The sequence below is a fragment of the Amphiura filiformis genome, chromosome 6 (assembly GCF_039555335.1).
Source record: "Amphiura filiformis chromosome 6, Afil_fr2py, whole genome shotgun sequence".
Lineage (NCBI taxonomy): Eukaryota > Metazoa > Echinodermata > Ophiuroidea > Amphilepidida > Amphiuridae > Amphiura > Amphiura filiformis.
Window position 1 is genome coordinate 52,925,935 of NC_092633.1, and position 18,082 is coordinate 52,944,016.

An 18,082-nucleotide genomic window follows, 5' to 3' on the forward strand; every position below is an offset into this window, starting at 1 on the left:
TCTCCAACTATTGCGATCTTGGGCAAGCAAAACAATTTTGTTTGGCTGCAGCATCCCTTCAGTATCTCCCAGGAGGTGCTGGACATACTGTAAGTACAGTGTGTGCGGCCATCCCTGTTTCCTCTTCCCATGTGGTGGAATATAAAGGGCATATTCTTTCACAGGCTCATCTTCTTCAAGACGCAGTATGGCCGAGAAATTTGAGTTGATACACCCAACTTATTTGATACATTTTTGATACATTATCTTAGCATTTAATATACTTTTGATATGTATAAAATGTGTATGAAATGAAAAGATAAGAATCACAATGCTAACAGTTTTAATTCAATTTTGATACATAAAAGTTTATCAAATGAGGGTTCCAATTTAAATACATTTTATTTGACACATTTTTGATACATATCATTTTTGACATATATTTTCAAATTCACTGTTTCAAATTAAAATTGACTGAATCTGGGCAAGCTCCTCACTTTTAGCGATAAAATTCTCTCATTGAACAGTGATTTACTAGCTGAATTTTCTGGCAACTACCAGTAGCAACTGTTACTGTAACTTATTATATATATTTTTCAATTTTTTTTCAATTTACGCAGAATATTTATTATCTTGGAATTAAATGTCCACTTATTTTACTAACCTCGCCAGTCTTGGTCCTGCCGGGAGAAAACCCTGCAGCAATAACAGCCAATATTTTTGATGACATCGCGCATTGCATGACGATATTTCTGACAGCAAGAAACATAGAGGATTGAGTTGATACAAGAGTTCAGCAGAAGAAACATATATCCTACGATGTAAAATACTCGGCTTTGGGTTGCATTTAAAAAGTCAATGTTAGTCACTTCTTCAAGTATTTCATCCAAATATTCAAATTGAATTGGCAAATGACAAAGAAAAAAGACGATGTTGTTCAAAACCAAAGTTCGAGTGACTTGATTGTGAACTTGTTGCATTTGTTCATGATTATTTGCAAGCTTACGGCTCTTCAAAATTGATATGATTTTAACTGAAATAATAAAGTTGATCAAGAAACAAACAAAAAATAAACACATTGCAATTACTTGTGAATATATAGAATATGACCGGCAAAATGCATCATAAACAGGTAGATGTGAGAATGATTCATCTGAAGGCCAAATGACACACATGGGATGCAATTTATATCCAACTGTATATACTATACTGAGTGTAATGCCAACCAACCATACTGCAATTATCATCTTAAAAGTATGTTTTTTGCCTTTCATCATCCGGTGTTCAATTGGTGAGCAAATTGCCAGGTATCTTTCTGCAGCAATCAGTGTGACAAAACCCAGTGATACCGAGTAGGGGATATTTGTAGCTATTAGTACAATATAGCAAGCTATATTTGAAAACTTTAGATAAAAGTCTTCCAAGGTCCAATAATCTAAAGATTGCCACATACATACACGTACACCTGCTAGAAAGAAAATGTCAGCAATGGCCACATTACTCATAAAAGCAGTTAAGCTACTTCGCATTGATGGAACTGTCACGACAGACATCAGAAACATGGTATTTGCAAATATACCAAAAGCACATACTATTGGCAATACATAAGTGAAGAAAACTGTATCAGTAGTAGAAAAAAGTCTTTCCATGGCTAAAGTTGGATCAGTTAGGTTGATGATAATTTCTCCAATACAAACGTTGGTATTTGTTGAGGAATTCATGGTGAAATTTGCTCTCTCATTCAAACGATGTTGAACAATCAATTCAGAAAAAGTTCATTTATTTGGTTTTCAGGCTTTCAGCTACAGTTCTGCAAATTAAAGTTCTTCACAATACCACTTCCCGTTTCAGTTATTTAAGTCGGCTAGTTTATATAAATGATAAAATACAAAATGCATGAAGATGCTGGTTTAAATCTATATGACTATGAACTTAAGAAGATATATTGAAGATATTTCCTAACAGTTCGCTAATGCGCATGCAGCTAGAACATAAAATCATATCCCGAGTGGATGCAAAAGGTTTACGACTGATGTGTAGAAATCACTTGGCATCTACCATAATGGGCTATTCCAGTTAAAATCCACACACCCTGTCATGTCTGTGGTAGATTTCACTGCCATCTCAATTCTAGTTGCACTTTATGGTCAATCCAGCTGGAATTTTTTGCTAGTTTTATGTGAAATTTTAGCCAAAAATTGTTCTTGATCAAATCCAGTTGCATTTTGCCCCAATTTGGCCTAAAACTAAGACCAAATTTAACACCTAATTTTACACTTTTTATGGATGAAAATCTGGAAGGGGGAGGAAATTCACATGCTAATGGTACAGGTATGTGGCGGCGATCAAGAGTCATTTTTCAGGCTCCCTGGCATTTCCAAAGACCCACATTTGGAAATCATGTTCCAGATCTTTAGCCTCAAACCCTACCAATTGTAGCTTTTTAGAGTAAATTTGGAACAATTTGGAATTTCTTAGCTCCACAGCCTATAATTTAGCTCATAAGCATATATGCTGAAATTTCAGTTCAGAAGCCCCTATTTTGCCCAAAAACAGTTCTCAGTTTCCTAAGTTAGGCACTCAGTGCCAGCTCATCCCTACCCAAATTTAAGTTGAGTCCTCCACCCCTTGCTGAAAATGTTGAATTTGGTTTGGTTAGAATCCCTAAATCTTCCAGTGGGAGTGTGGTTTCAAACAGAACTGCCCAATTCAGCACAGAAACACCTAGTCACTGATGATCACACCCACTTGGCATGACAGATGAACATGATTATTGCATTGCCATGAATTTAGTATTATTAGCATGAGCAGATGAGATATGCATTTATTGATCAAATTTTGATTGTATTTTGATGAGAGCGATGAAAGTCAAAATGTTCACGCGCTTCACATGCATTTCAACATAAAATTATTTGAAAGATAAATTTAAGACCGTTATTCAACTTCATTATAACCAAAATTAATTGGTGGTATGCCCTATTTGTGCAAATTTTGTGGGCGGCAATTGTTTCAAGATACAGAATCTATTTGAGAATGCCTCGCGTAGGCGCATCATCATTAGTAGTAGCAAATTATACATAATGAACATTCCAGGATAAAACAACAATACAAACTGCATAATTTCATGTGCAAAAAGTCAATTTCTTTTTATTGTTTGAACAGTAGTACAAATAAAGGAAACATTTCCTTGAGTGCAAGTTAAAGAGTAGTTAAAGAATTCAACATTATTTTTTTCTGGTCAGACATGACATTGTATAGCAAACCATGCTATAAGCTATGCATCTGTATCTTGAACCACAGGCTTTGTTTAGATGTCAAATATTGGTCCCTACAGTGGGCTATTCAAGTTGAAATCCATACACCCTCTATGGAAAACATGACCTTAATATTCCACACAGGGAGTGACCATTTCAAATGGAGTTACCTAAATGGGTAGATCAATTTAAAATCTGCACAGTTCCTGTGGGAGATTAAGATCATGTCTTCCACAGGGGGTGTATGGATTGTAACAGGAATAGCACAATAATAAAAACACTTGGTGCAATATACCAATGCATATTTGACTCAATTCCATTCAAGTTTTGCTGGTATACAGTGAAAGTCTGACCAGTTATACAATAAAATCACAACTTTCTCTCTGTATTTACAATATTGTACAATAATGGGATATTCCATGTATAACCAATGATTGAATAATACACACAATGCTTTTAAAGCATTTATATCCATAAACATGATGGTTTTACAAATTGACTGCAAAAATGTTACTTGGCTGTCTGATTACCTGGGCTGATTTCCTAAATCCTACAACCCATTGTAAGTGAGCAAAGATGTCTTGTGAACCCCCTCATCAATTTGCATTGATTTAGACACAGGGCATTCTCAAGATTGAATCCTAATAACAATAGCTGCCTTATGTCTTGTGAACCCCCTCATCAATTTGCATTGATTTAGACACAGGGCATTCTCAAGATTGAATCCTAATAATAATAGCTGCCTTATGATTACACACCAAGCCTGAATGCAAATTTGTAAATTACATAGAAACCCAGCTTAGCATTTCAACCAAAAATAAATGTATATAGGTTACATTACGCTTTAATTGCAAAGGTCTGAGCACATGTAAATAAGAACCTGATCATTAAATAGAAATACTTTTTGATACAAGGCAGCTAATTAAACCTGAAAGGAACACTTACAATGTATTGAAAATCTATGTGAAATCAGACCAGAAAGCAGCTATTTTAACTCATTGGTTGCATGCAAGAAGGTCATAACTGATTTGCTATTATAACAACCATGCATTCAACCATTGAATTGTAACACTTGTAGTCACATCATTTTTTTCTTCCAAATACCTATTTATTGAGGGGCATCTAACCTCATGACAACAATAGCAATCACTAGCTATCACACTGTTTGCAACCAACAATTTTCAATCAAATGTCCATTTACTGTTATTCATACACAACTATACTGACATGGACAAAATTGAAACAAATTAGGAGATTAAAATGTAGAATAAAATTCAAACAAACAAAAATTGAATAAAATATTCACTAATTTGTTCCATACAAGGTAGACAGCACATGTATACTCAAGTTCTGTAAGGTTTCATGTGTTGTTGGACAACAGCTACACAGACTGGATTTACAATACAATATCTTTAACCTCATTGGCACTATTGCCTTATTTTACAGTGCCCCTGATTGGCTAATTACATGATAATTATCATCTCAGTAAACCAATCAAAGCAGAGCTGGTAGCCTATTCCCTTCAGCCTTACTGACTTCTATTACCATGTCTCTGATTGGCTCAATACATGATAGAGTCCTCTTTGTAACCAATTAAAATAGTTCTTAGATACAGAAGATGCCGATAATAGGGCTGGAAGTGCCTATGGGGTTAAACAACATTTAAATATGCAAAAATTACCATTGGTAACTTCAAATTCACTGTTTCAAATTAAAATAGACTGAATCTGGCAAGCTCCTCACTTTTAGCGATAAAATTCTCTCACTGAACAGTGATTTACTAGCAAGATATTTGAGGAGATTGTCAAAATTTGTATAAAAACAATTAAAACGTATGAAAAAACCTTGGATGCATACCAGTTGGCCCTTGAAATGCCTTCAGTGATATTGGTCGCCACAACTTTCTAACTTACAGGGACTTTGGGGCAATAAAGAGCCACAATTTTGTGCCAAAATCAGGCAAATATTCAAAACAAAGAACACAAATTAGGCTTGCAAAGTTTGTCACTGCGTGCCAAACAGACCTGAGAATTGTTCATTGATTTGCATCCCGGAAACAAACCATAAGATTAATGAATCCGTATAGATTCAACTAGTAAAGCTAATCCTATCCCTCCCCATCTTAAAAAAGGGAAAATGCAATGCAAGTTAAATCAAATATATAAGGCACTTTTATTTAAATGCCTTGCTTACATATAACCTTGTTGTCTTTCTGACTTGCTTTGAACTTAATTAAAACATTGATTGTATCTTGCCCAAGAAAAGATTTTTCCAAGTACCAGTTTAACTTGAGATGATTTTTTTTGCCTCTGGATAAAAACAAACAAACCCACATTTCATGTAAACAAAGTCTGGGTAAAGAAATTACTTCCTGATATTTCCAAATGTTATTTTGCTGGCTGTCAACAAGACCCTGTAAATACATAACCATAACTTTTCCTCAATATTGGGGTGGAGGGGGGTATTCATCTTTCCACTGAATGGGATTTTAGCTCAATCCTCAATTTAATTTTTTTAACATGAAAGAGTATACCAAATTATTATTAAAATTAAAATTACAAGAAATAATCACATTGACAAAAATGATAATGTATGCATTTAAAGACAATGTGACAACTTGCAAAGTGAATTGAATACAGCACACTTTACCATGACACCATCACAATATGATATACATGATCATCATATTACATATTAAATATTACCTGCCTATACATGCAATGGTGCAAATAGACCACCCCTCAATTGAAAGATAAACTATTCCATTTCATGAGGCAATAAGTGAATGAAATGGAACATTCCATTTTTCAACAAAGGGCAATGTATTTGACCACAGATATAAAACCAGAAAAAGAGTCAATGGGTTATTCCAAATAAAATCCATACACCCTCTATGGAAGATATGATCGCAATCTGCCACACAAGGAGTGCATTTCAAATGGGGTTACCTGAATGTCTACTCCATTTGAAATCTAGACCCCCTGTGTGGGAGATTAAGGTTAAGTCTTCGATAAGATGTGTATGGATTTCAGCTGGAATATCCCAATCTGGTATTACCTAATTGAGGCATTCTTTACATACAATTTGCCTCACAATGTGTGAGCTTACAAACATGCTCATATTCATATCATCATAATTTAATACACCCATGCAAAATATACTATCGATGTACAAATTACATTTCATTTCCTTAAATATGCCTTAGTTGTGTATGTCCACAGGTGAGAATTTTGAGACAGCAATTTACTGTGAAGACAGGCATGCTGTACTGTATATTTTATAATAATAATGTTCATGAGTTATACGATCAAGACAAATGAAGTCATTCCATGATAAGTTGCTCTATTTGTTCCCCTCAATGACTTTGCATCCACTATACAGGTCTGTTCAAGTTGTTATAGATATGGCAGTATTTCAAGCAGTGTCAACCATGGCAGTATTTATCCATCAAGGCACTCAAAGTTTCTGGCAGTTAGGCGACGTGATGAGCCAAGCACATTGTCAGCTTCAAAATCAGCTAATTTTGGCCGTATCAGTTAAAGATTTGGGGGGAAAAATTAACAAACCTATATTCTTATAGGAATTTATTCTATTTATCAGCCAGAATATGTTATTTCAAAAGAATAAAGGCTTCCAAATTGTTTACATCAAGCAGAAGTAGGTATCATAGTTAACTAGATACTAGCTGTCACAGGTAGGTACACATATCACACTACTGGGTACATATTTTTACCAAGAGTGTTTTTGGGTACAGGTACAGATCACAAACGTCATACTAATTTGGTCAGTTATGTAATCAGGAGTGAATGGCTCATCACTAGGTAATGTCGTCCAGTCAACGTTCACATAAACTATGCATCATCTTGAATCTGTTCAAATTTATGCCAGTCTTATTCTACCCCAGACCTGCTCATTCATATAAAGGCAATAATATCATCTTGCAAAAAAACAGCAGCTGCATTTGTTTATATATGTACATACAAGAGTATTATTTCAACATGCCATGATGTCTACATAGTATTTGTGATAATCATTATCTGTAATTATAAAATGTTTTTTTGTTGTTGTAATATATCACCACAAAAGAAAATCAAGAAAACTTGTATTATTTCTTAAACATATTACTACACAATCAATTTAACATATCCTAGTTATAGTTATTGTATTATGAGTTATAAGCAAAAACAAAAAGTAAATCGTTGATGAAATCTTGTCTTTGCTACTCCTTAATCCAGAAAATCACAGAATTTTTCAAAATATTTATCCTTTATTTTGGTCCGACCTGGAAGTATAATTGACAGATTTGAAATGATGGATGATCTTTTGTTACTAAGACTGTGATTAAAAACAGCACAGGAATAAAATATAATGATTTTATTCGTCTTAATTTTGGTCTACTTATTTTCATATAAAATAAACTGAGATATAAAAACAAAATAATCCTCTTTTCACACTTTAAAAAGTTATTTATTGGACCTAATATCAAGTTGTAACTTCAGTCCCAACAATCAGGACTTGGGTGACCCCACCATGCTCTACAGCTGGATAGACTTGCTAAGTAGAGTCAGTCGGTCCAGATTTCTATTTTTTTGGAAGAACCTAAATTACCCTAAAAAGTCACAGAAAGCTTGAGAAATCTATAAAATATTTTGCAAACACATTTTGAAAATTTAATGAAATCAAAATCAATCCATTTTGACCAAAAACTGGCCAATTTTGACTGAATACAGCTAAAAGAAATCTGGGTTGGTTGGCCCCGTAGAACAGTTTGCTTTCTTGTTGCCTTATAAAATAACTTTCAAAATAATGCCCACACTAATATGTTTTTAATCAATTAATACTTGGAAAATTTTGTGACTTTCTGGATTTGGTTGGTGTCTTTGTAATGTCCAATAAATAACATATATAGTGTTTTTCTCGAGAGTGTAGTTAGTTTTGTCAGTACACAGCTCAATTTTGCAAGCATTCTCTCAAAGCGCTAGTATACACACATATGCATGGATGTTGCCTCAAACTGCCGACATCACTGACTGCACTACAATAAAAGCACTATAATCTTGGGGCGCCCTCAATGTTGTTGAAATTTACGTGCCAAACAATGGCCTACTTCACAAAGACTTGTAACTAATCATAGGTCCTCCCTCTCTGACAGATAACATTGCGATCTCAATTCAAGTTGTACATATACCTATGTTCAATCCAGCTGAAAATTTTTGACTGTTTTAGTTTGTTTTAACTCCAGCTGAAAACAAAAAAGATTTTGATAAATCATAAAACTTCTACTTGAAATACCAAAATCCTTCTCAGACCTGGTCAATATGGTTGAATCTGGCATGGCTAGGATCAATGAATTTGGTTAGAATTGGGGCAGAGGCCAAATTTAGCTAACCATTATCTTTGTGACATTAGACCCTGTTGAACTTCATAAAGGACGGTAACATCCCTCCAAAAACAGGCCACCTTGTATCTGAAACTACCAACATGGACAAAATTGTCCACATGTTTCCCTGAGCTAGCTTCAGTGTTTCAATAACACTTTCATTTACATAATTTACACAACTTAAAACAATAGTAATATGGCAAACTGCACACTCTTTGTATTCATAACATTCTTGAAAAATAATACATATTCATTCAGACAAGTATTACAAATGATAACAATTAATTACAATAATTATTATCATCATCAGGGATTGTAGCATTCTAATAAAAAAACAAGGTTTTGTTGACCCTTTTTATAGCGTAAAACTGTTTGTAGAAAACTTATGAAATTAAAAGCAATCTAAAATGTTTGAAATTGTTCCAGCACAAATTCATAGTTCAAAAAATACCTCTTTTACAGAAATTTGAATCTTCATTAAATATAATGCATGCGATTGGACTGACATTGAAATTCATGTAAAATAAGAGGTTTTCACTCATAAAAATGTTACATGTTAGACCAACAATATGCCAAAGTGCAACATACAAGACAGTTAGAGAAAGTAAAATGTACCAAATTCATACTTTCAAACCCTGGACCCTTGGACTACTATACTATGATCAGCTCATAGTAGGCGAGAATTATTTGGTTTTGTTACTGTGCGAGTGAATAAAGTCGCAACTTATGCCTGCGTAAATTAACAATAACGCGGGTCAATTATGCAATATGTAAAGCACAGTTCACGTAGGTGCTGCGCCCATCAGTGTGTCCCACTTTATATCAATCCACAATGTTATAAGTCCCGCTGATTATGAGCTGATCAGAATATACGTCAGAGCTCTGCCAAATATAATTGGAAAAATGTCCCTGCTTATCATGGGAAAGGTAACAGTGAAATAAATACATATGCATAATATTTGTTGGCAACAAAGAAACAAAAAAGGAGAATCCAACTCCCTGTATAATAGCGCTGTTAGCTACAAGAGAGAATAACTGGGGTATTCTGGGTCTTACCAACTCCAATCGGGGTGTACCTACAGTCTGCAAGTCACACACAAGTAGTGATTAGTTTCAAATGTCAATCAAGTTGTACCTACAGTCTGCAAGTCACACACAAACAGTGATTAGTTTCAAATGCACTCAACTCAGGGCAAGACATGAATACCATCAATTATTCCCCCACGCTTAATAAACGTGACATTGAATCCTGATTCTCCTTTTCTATCTCTTTGGTCCGCACCCAACTCCTAATGAAACAATAATTGTTAAGGGTAGTCTCAAGAACCAAATTTTAACTATTACAAAAATAAACAACTTGTAGAATAATGTTTCCCTTAAAATTATCGAAGTAAGAAAGTACTTTTGAATAAACAGCCTAAAACAAAAATATAAACAAATTCAGCCTTGTTATTTACTGCTGGCAGTTTGGAAACTTAAAGTCAGACCTCTTCAGAATTTTATCAACTTTGTTAAGTAATGTTTTTGAGTCAGTTTTACACTGGGCTATTCCAGTTGAAATCCATACCCCCTATGCCAGAAATGACCTTAATCTTCCACACAGGGAGGGTAGATTTCCAATGGAGTCAAAATGTGTGAAAGATTAAGGTCATGTCTTCCATAGGGGGTGTATGGATTTCAATTGGAATAGCCCATAATTTATTACAAATAATCCCAGTACTGTTTTGTTATGTCATTTGGGCCATTTTCAAATGTACATAAACAGCCTCCACGCACTGTAACAGAATTATTACAAATTTAGAAATAAAAGATTATGAATATTTTACCCTTTACAATTTTTTTTAACCATTCCAAGATTTAATACAGTGTTCATGTCGTACAGTCAAAAGTTAATATGTCCACAAATGAGGCCAATTATAAAACGCAACACTATCTAATAACATGTGTTCCACACCTTTAATGGAACACAGCCCAATTTCTTGACAGTCCCAACATTCTTGACCCAATTTCAAAATTATTTCACATGAGAATCCCTACTTGTTTGCAGATGTTTACAAAAGTGTGCACATACACACACACATACATACCGCTACTTGTAAAACTTGTGAATCGGGGACATCTGTGTGTAGTCATCCACCTGGGACTATCCAAACGCGACTATGCTATGTTGCTATGCATGTGCGGATATGTCCCCACTTTGCTGGAAAAAATCATGTGTGTGTATCCCCAGTTAGATAGTTTGGAATCAGATATGTGTATATTGTCTGATTCTGTACTATGCAATAGGGGATCTCACTCATCATAATGTCTAATGCCTTTACCACCCTCAAGCATAGAAAAAACAGTGATATCCCTGTTCACAGGCACATCACCAGTTTATCGGGATGGAATGCAAATGTATTCCTGTTTCACATGTTTTACAAACGCACCCCAACACACCAGCGCATCTCATACAAACACACCCCCACCTCACTCACATAAAGGCAGTGTTTCAGGATAAGGTTACATGTTGCCGTAAGTGGTAATTTTCGCGAAAGTTTCATTTTTGCACATTTTGCGGACAGAGGTTAGGTCGATAATTTATCAACACCAAAATAGGACGTTTTGTCATATAATAACATTGTTAAGGCATGAATTTCCAGAAAAATATAAACATGCACAAATGTTGCCTTTGTCAGAAATCGCAAATTCTGTACGCGAAAACAACCACTTATGTAGTAACTTTTACTGTGACACAATCTACCTGCATACTTATAGACAATAAACATACCTGAATGACAACGTTTAACATATATCTTCATAATATAAATAGGCTAATATGAAAAAGCCATTAGCCTAAACAACACATAATATACAACAAAAATAATTACTCTTTTGTTTACATACATACATTTAAAAATAATATAAGAAATGTAACATAGTTTGAAAACATGACGATAAATACTTATCACCTGCAGAAATACAAAGCCACAATGATTTAACCCCCTGAGCACTACCTGCCGATCTAACATTCTCTCTGATTGGTCAATTACATGATATCTTTACTTTAATCACCAATCAGAATGGAGCTTTACAAATAATTCACCCCAATTTTTTTGTGTGGTGAAATTATTTTAACAATGTTGCTGATTGGTCCAATTGATAATGAAAACTTCTTTTTGACCAATTGGCAGGTAGTTCTCATGGGGTTAACAAAACATTAATAAAACATAATACGCTGGCAACTTATAATAACCAATCAGCCTGTTTTACAAGTGTCTCAATCAACACTACGTACATACAATGTAATAATAAAACTCTGTCTCACATAGAATTTTAAATTACTTTTTACAACACGTATAATAATAATAGTGACAATAATAATAATAATAAATATAAAATTTCAGCATTGTTTTTTTATGTAAAAGGGAGAGGGTGAACTAGGTCTACTGCATGGTATATTACTATCTACAGAACAAAATGACTGTGATAGCAACAAGGGAAACTGATAAAAGTGACAACATTGGCAAGTGATTTGAGCAGGCGCAATTTCCGCCATTTTCTACATGCTGTCCCTTTTTACCCGTCCTGTTCGGGGCAGGAGATAAAGTCTCTGTTTTGCTAACAACACGATTGTCCTCTGGTCTGGGTGGCAGTGTCCAACTTTGCGAATTCAAATCTGCAAAAGTGATTGAAAGGAAAGAAGTTTGTTATTGTTGAGACAAATGGATGTAATTGTTTTAGTATCTTAATGCCAAACATGATTTGTCATTGGGTGATACAGTTTATCTCCAGGGGAATTAGAAAGTTCATCTAATTGGAAACTATGTTTTTAAAGAGGGGTTAGTATTAGTGATTACTTGTGATAAAAAAAAGCAACAAGTCCAACTTTACGCAACAAAATTTGGATATTTATCGTAATGTTGCTTGCATGTAAAAGCACATGCTTCAAATGTTATCATGTGTAGATACAGATTTGGACAATTCCATAAATTTAACACTACTCAAAATGGCAATTGCATGAACACAGCGTGGCAAACGCCCTCGTTCCAACCACTTAACTATGACAACATGTACACAGGGGTTATGGGATGTAGCAGATGTATAGAATTATGTGTGCCTCTAAAATGCCACATTGCATTCATACAACCAAATTTCTGACTAATGAATCTCACAATAATTGCATGGTAATTCAATCATAAGCACACAACTAAATTTCAACATGGGTAAGACCAAGGCCATTCAGAGCCCCCTGCTTCCCTGTCTGCTCTGCCTCAACATCTTTCAGTTTAAAAAAAGACACTCAGCCCAGTACATGTTCTTTGCACCAGACAAGTGTTAGATTTCAAGTTATAGAAACTTACCTGGCATAACTGGATTACTTTTAATTTTTGGTGTTGTAATAACTTGTGTATACATGGCTCCTCCTCCTATACTTGAATAAGCCCACAGCTGTACAACATATTGCGTTCCCGACTTCAACGGAGATAAACTGTAACTCAATTCATTCTGCAAAAGATATCAAATCAAAGCCATTTGGATAAATTATTACACATAAAAACAATCGGACAACTTGAGAAAATTTTACCATAGCCCGTTTCTAAAACCATACTAGCATTTTCAGTGTTTAATTCTTTTCAATGTGAGTAATAACTACGATGTAAAATAACTTCTCCTCCATATGTTGAAATTGATAATATAAAAGATCTCAAAGCATCATTCTGTCATGATATATTACAAAGGCATCATATTTTACACACAACATAATGACACCCATGAGCAAAAATTCTACCTACTCACAAAATATTGGCAGGCCAACAGACCCCGTAACTCGCACTATGGTTCATATTCAGGGATCTAAAGGAGCCTTTTTTTTAGGTGTATGCTTCAACAAAGGTACTACTGGTCAGAATACTACATCAGACCAGCAACGCTATTTATATTATACTACAAGTGCCAGTGCCTTTACCTTTGTCAGACCAACACCAAATCGGACTGTTTATTATTTACAATCAAGACACTATTCAGCTACATAGGAGCAGGGTATGCACCATTTATCTGTATACACTACAACTTACATGTTTGAGTCTTTTTGAGTGCCTCGTCTCCATATCAATGATAGGAAATCCCTGGCCAAACACATGGACATCAGGTGGCTCAGGGCGTGGCTCTGCCCAGATGATGTTATACCCTGTGATGGGATGGAGTGAGCTAGATGGCGCTTTCCATCTGAACTGGGCTGTGATGTTTAGCTCTGATAATATGAAGTAGTATGAAACATTTTGTGGCAAACTGGGCAGGTCAGGAACTGAAGAAAAACAAAAATCAATCAATCCATGAATCAATAAATGAATCAACAAATCAATCAATAGAAATACAATTCAAGCAAGGAAACAACCAGAAGTTAGATGAAGACCTACAAGCATGACCCTCCCTCACCATATGAAACAAAATTGGAAGGGAACAAACATATTACATTCTTTTACTTACATTTTTTGTACACTCTTTTAAATACTATATACAATCAAATTTGTAACCCCCCCTCCATAACATAACTGAAGGCCAAAATATGCTACAAATTCTCCATACAGTAGGTTTTGTAGTTCCTGATATTTGAATATTTTCTAATGTGTACAACTATGCGAACAACTGTGGACCACCTCTCCAAGACTTGACTTCCTCAGTCATCAATATTCTGGGTTGACAACTGTAAAATTATGTATTAAATTGAAAAAATTGTCAAACTTCCTACCAGTATCTGCTGGTCTGAGACTGCACAGATGTGACCAAATTAACCATTCAACTGCATTTGTTTTTGATCACATATCTTAGAACACCCAGAGCGCGATTCTGCCACAACGGCATGGTAGGGCACGCGTCTATACAAAGTTGTGTAAATATTGTCATGAGTCCAAAACAAATTGACTGTTAAGTTTTTCAGTCATCACTAAGAAGCATAACACAAATAACATACACAATTCACAGGATTCAGTCTACACCTCTCCCTGCACTCCTCTCGAAATTCCACAATATGAAAAATCAATTATAAAAAGTGATGAGAACCCACATCACAAACTTACCTGGTGTGGGACAAATGGGTCTTTCACTGCCCAATACGATGACTTCTGTACAGGGCGGTGTGTAAAAATGAATGGTTGCTGCTGGGCTGGTGTGCGTGCTGTCCGATACGGCTACCACACTCACCATGTATTGACAATCAAACCGTAAATCATAGATATCAAAGAATGTGTCCTGTCAAAATATAAATGTAACGACGTATAAGAAAATTATGCCCAGTAATATATGCCATTTTGAAGTGGAGTCATGTGCTTATTAATAGAGGTTGTGCATATGACGTATCATACCGTAAATATGGCGGACTACTCAAATGCATTCAACAAAAACATAACAAATACACTACGATCAAATAGGTTGATGACAACATTTGATTGAATCGGTGAAGGACATCGGTTTAAATCCTTTGTTTGGAGCCAATCAATAATTTCACGCACAACCTCGATGGTCTTTAAGAACAAGTTTTACTGTCCAGTTAAGTTTTAATCAAATCTTTTCAGTGTATGGTATCCAAGACATCTTGGTTGATGATAAGACCATCTAGCATGGCTTTCTAAAAGGTTAAATATGATATTTACCTGACTTATGACCTCAAACATTTCTGACACTTCATATATAAAAGGCAAATTGTAGGCTGATGTTTAAGGCATGCAGAAGACATTTATAAACTAATGCATTGTCTGCATTCTTCCCAAACAACATCCAGCTACATGGATGCCAAAATTGAATAAGGTTCTTTGGATCATTTATGTGAACAAGCTCATCATATTCATATTGCATACTAAATTTGTATCCACTTCTCACAGATCAACCATAGAGACCTATATGTATGTTTCATTGATTTGTCAGGGATTGTTATTCATAGCCTACAGAATACAGTATGAGGTGAAGTGAGCTCAAATAAAAATAATAATGCAGAATTCCTTTTCAAAACTAGTATACAACAGTACTACTATAATTTTGAACAAGGTCACATGTTTGATGGCGCATGCATGCCAAGTTAGGACATGGCTTAAAAGGAATTTTGTAAGTATAATAGTTGCTGCTTGCCCTATACATATAAGACTTTGCAAATGTTTTAGTAAATTATACAGTGTGTTCATTGCTTAAAATCTAATCTTAGAACTTCACTTTAACACAGTAATATTAGTCATGCCTGGACAGCAACTCTCAGTCATCCTTGTGCATTCCAACTATTAAATAAAAAATAATATTGCACTCAAGTTTGTGTGGCTTATAATTGGGGACAAAGTAAGATTCATGACATCAAGTATTGATATAGATTGGGCACAGCACCTATGCTCTGTCGTGCACTAAATGTGAAATTACACGTGCGTAAGTTGACAAGTGCAGTAACAAAAAACAATTTTTGCCAATTATAAGCCAAACAAACTCAAGGTCTTTTTTCAGTTCCTCAGCATTATCTTTGAGTATTGTTCACTACAGTATAATATAAATCAAGTCAGTTTCAGTACCAGATTTTTTTGTTTTCCAACTACTATTATTGATCATGCTTCTGATGATAGTAAACATAGTAAACATTGCAACATGCCATTATTTTTTTTTATCATGCAAGTCATTGGGATACTAGGATTAGATGTAAGTCAGTAAGGTTAACATCATGCTGAAGCAAATTCAGCCCAATTGACTTTTAATGACTGGGAAGTAGCTAGCTATTCCATTATGGTTGTGAAAGGTTAATTATCTTGAATGGGCTATTCCAGTTGAAATTCATACACCCCCTAAGGAAGATATGACCTTAATCTTGCACACAGGGAGTGTAAATTTCAAATGGGGCTACCAGAATGGGCAACTCCATTTGAAATGTACACTCCTGTGTAGGAGATTAAGGTCATATCGTCCATAAGGGGCATATAGATTTCAACAGTAATAGCCCAATGATATGGAGCTATAGGATGCTATCAGCTCATTTGCCTCCTGCATGAGTGGACACTGTGGTTTAGCTGTATAGGACTTGGACACATGATCGAGAGGTTGTGGGCTTGGGCCCGGGTGATACCATCTTGTTGTGCACTTTGGCAAGGCTCCTCTCCTCTACTGCCTCTCTCCACTAAAGTATATAAATGGGTACCTGCTTAACAGATCCACGGTGCGGAAGATGTGGCAAACCCCCCTACAGTATATTATAATGAAATGTCAGGTCTCAACGCTTGGAAAGAGAGATGAGTACTAGAGCCTGTGATTGCAGGTATGAACCATTACCTTTTATTTCTATACCAAGTATCAAGCAACCAGACTGAGTCATCAAAACCATCACCTACTCAATCTCTTACAGAGCTTATGAGCTACCATCAATTCAATGACATGCTCCTGCTTGTGAAAATGTACTCTCTTTGGGAGCCACTTCTGAATAGTAGTCACCACCCCTACCCATAATCCAATCCCTTAATCTTTGAATCCGAACCATAATCCTATCCTTTGCCAAAAACCAAACCCTAAACTGACTCCTAACCCTAATCCTAATGTGACCATGTTATCTGCTACCATATAACTTCACTTCAGCAGTTCATTTGGTGCAGTTTCCTGGATAATTACGGGTTTGTTGTATCCAAACAATGGGTTGCATCTCTGACACAAGAATATGCAACCAACAGACCAGACTATTGTAAATTTAAAATGTAACCCAGTGATGCAATATATTATCTCTAATGGCTGCAGGATTTCTTTCAATAGTCATGCTTAATTATAATCTATCAGTACATTAGTCACACAAACAAACACAAGTTAACCCTCTTGTCATAAGTAATTTGTAAACATGTTCACTCGCAAACACCACCGAAGAAAATAACCGGGTTGAGCATGCTTTATCTCATTAAAATCACAAGTAAAGACAATTATAACAAATTTTCAAACTCAACAAAAGAGGCTTCATTCTAAAGTTGCTTCTACTAAAACAAATGTACACATTAGTGCAGCACAGCAAATACATGTGCACAATTCCTGAAAAAACAACACTGCAAATCTTGAAAACATACGCCAAATACACGGACATGGTAGGGTACACAAGGGTTTCTGATGACATTATTATCACATGCAATTTTTGCGCTGATCAAACATGCATCGAGACATACGTCTCATAGCATTACAGGAAATCATTAAACAAAATGAAAAACATGCACATATCAATTATGAGCAGGAGAAACATGCACACTTGTTACATAAAAACTTACGTCGGCAGTAGCTCCTTTAGTTTCGTATGGAGGCAACATACTAATGTCCCAGCCCTTTTGACGGGCAAGGGATGCGTGAATGAGAAGTGAGGAAGGATGTAAGAACATTGCTTATAAAGTAATATACACACATGAGAAAAAACATAACCTGTACGCTTATTGTGAGTTAATTTCTTACGTCATTTTCTCTAACTGAGATTTCTACAAATGTAAGATTGATCAAT

At 35.3% G+C, this 18,082-nt stretch overlaps 1 protein-coding gene across 2 annotated transcripts in view; it reads right to left on the reverse strand.

Annotated features, from left to right (window-relative positions):
• Nucleotides 1-9,616: 9,616 nt before the first annotated feature.
• The window catches only part of LOC140155602 (anosmin-1-like), a 57,559-nt gene continuing 49,093 nt past the window's right edge, over nt 9,617-18,082 (reverse strand). Inside the window, exons 11-15 of one of the 2 annotated variants that reach the window (XM_072178515.1) lie at nt 17,859-17,912; nt 14,673-14,844; nt 13,671-13,900; nt 12,957-13,101; nt 9,617-12,271 (exon numbers count right to left, since the gene is read on the reverse strand). In XM_072178515.1, the coding sequence (XP_072034616.1) occupies nt 12,057-12,271; nt 12,957-13,101; nt 13,671-13,900; nt 14,673-14,844; nt 17,859-17,912 (816 nt within the window). In that variant the 3' untranslated portion in view covers nt 9,617-12,056. The remainder of the gene's footprint in view (nt 12,272-12,956; nt 13,102-13,670; nt 13,901-14,672; nt 14,845-17,858; nt 17,913-18,082) is intronic. The other variant, XM_072178516.1, reaches the window with a different exon arrangement.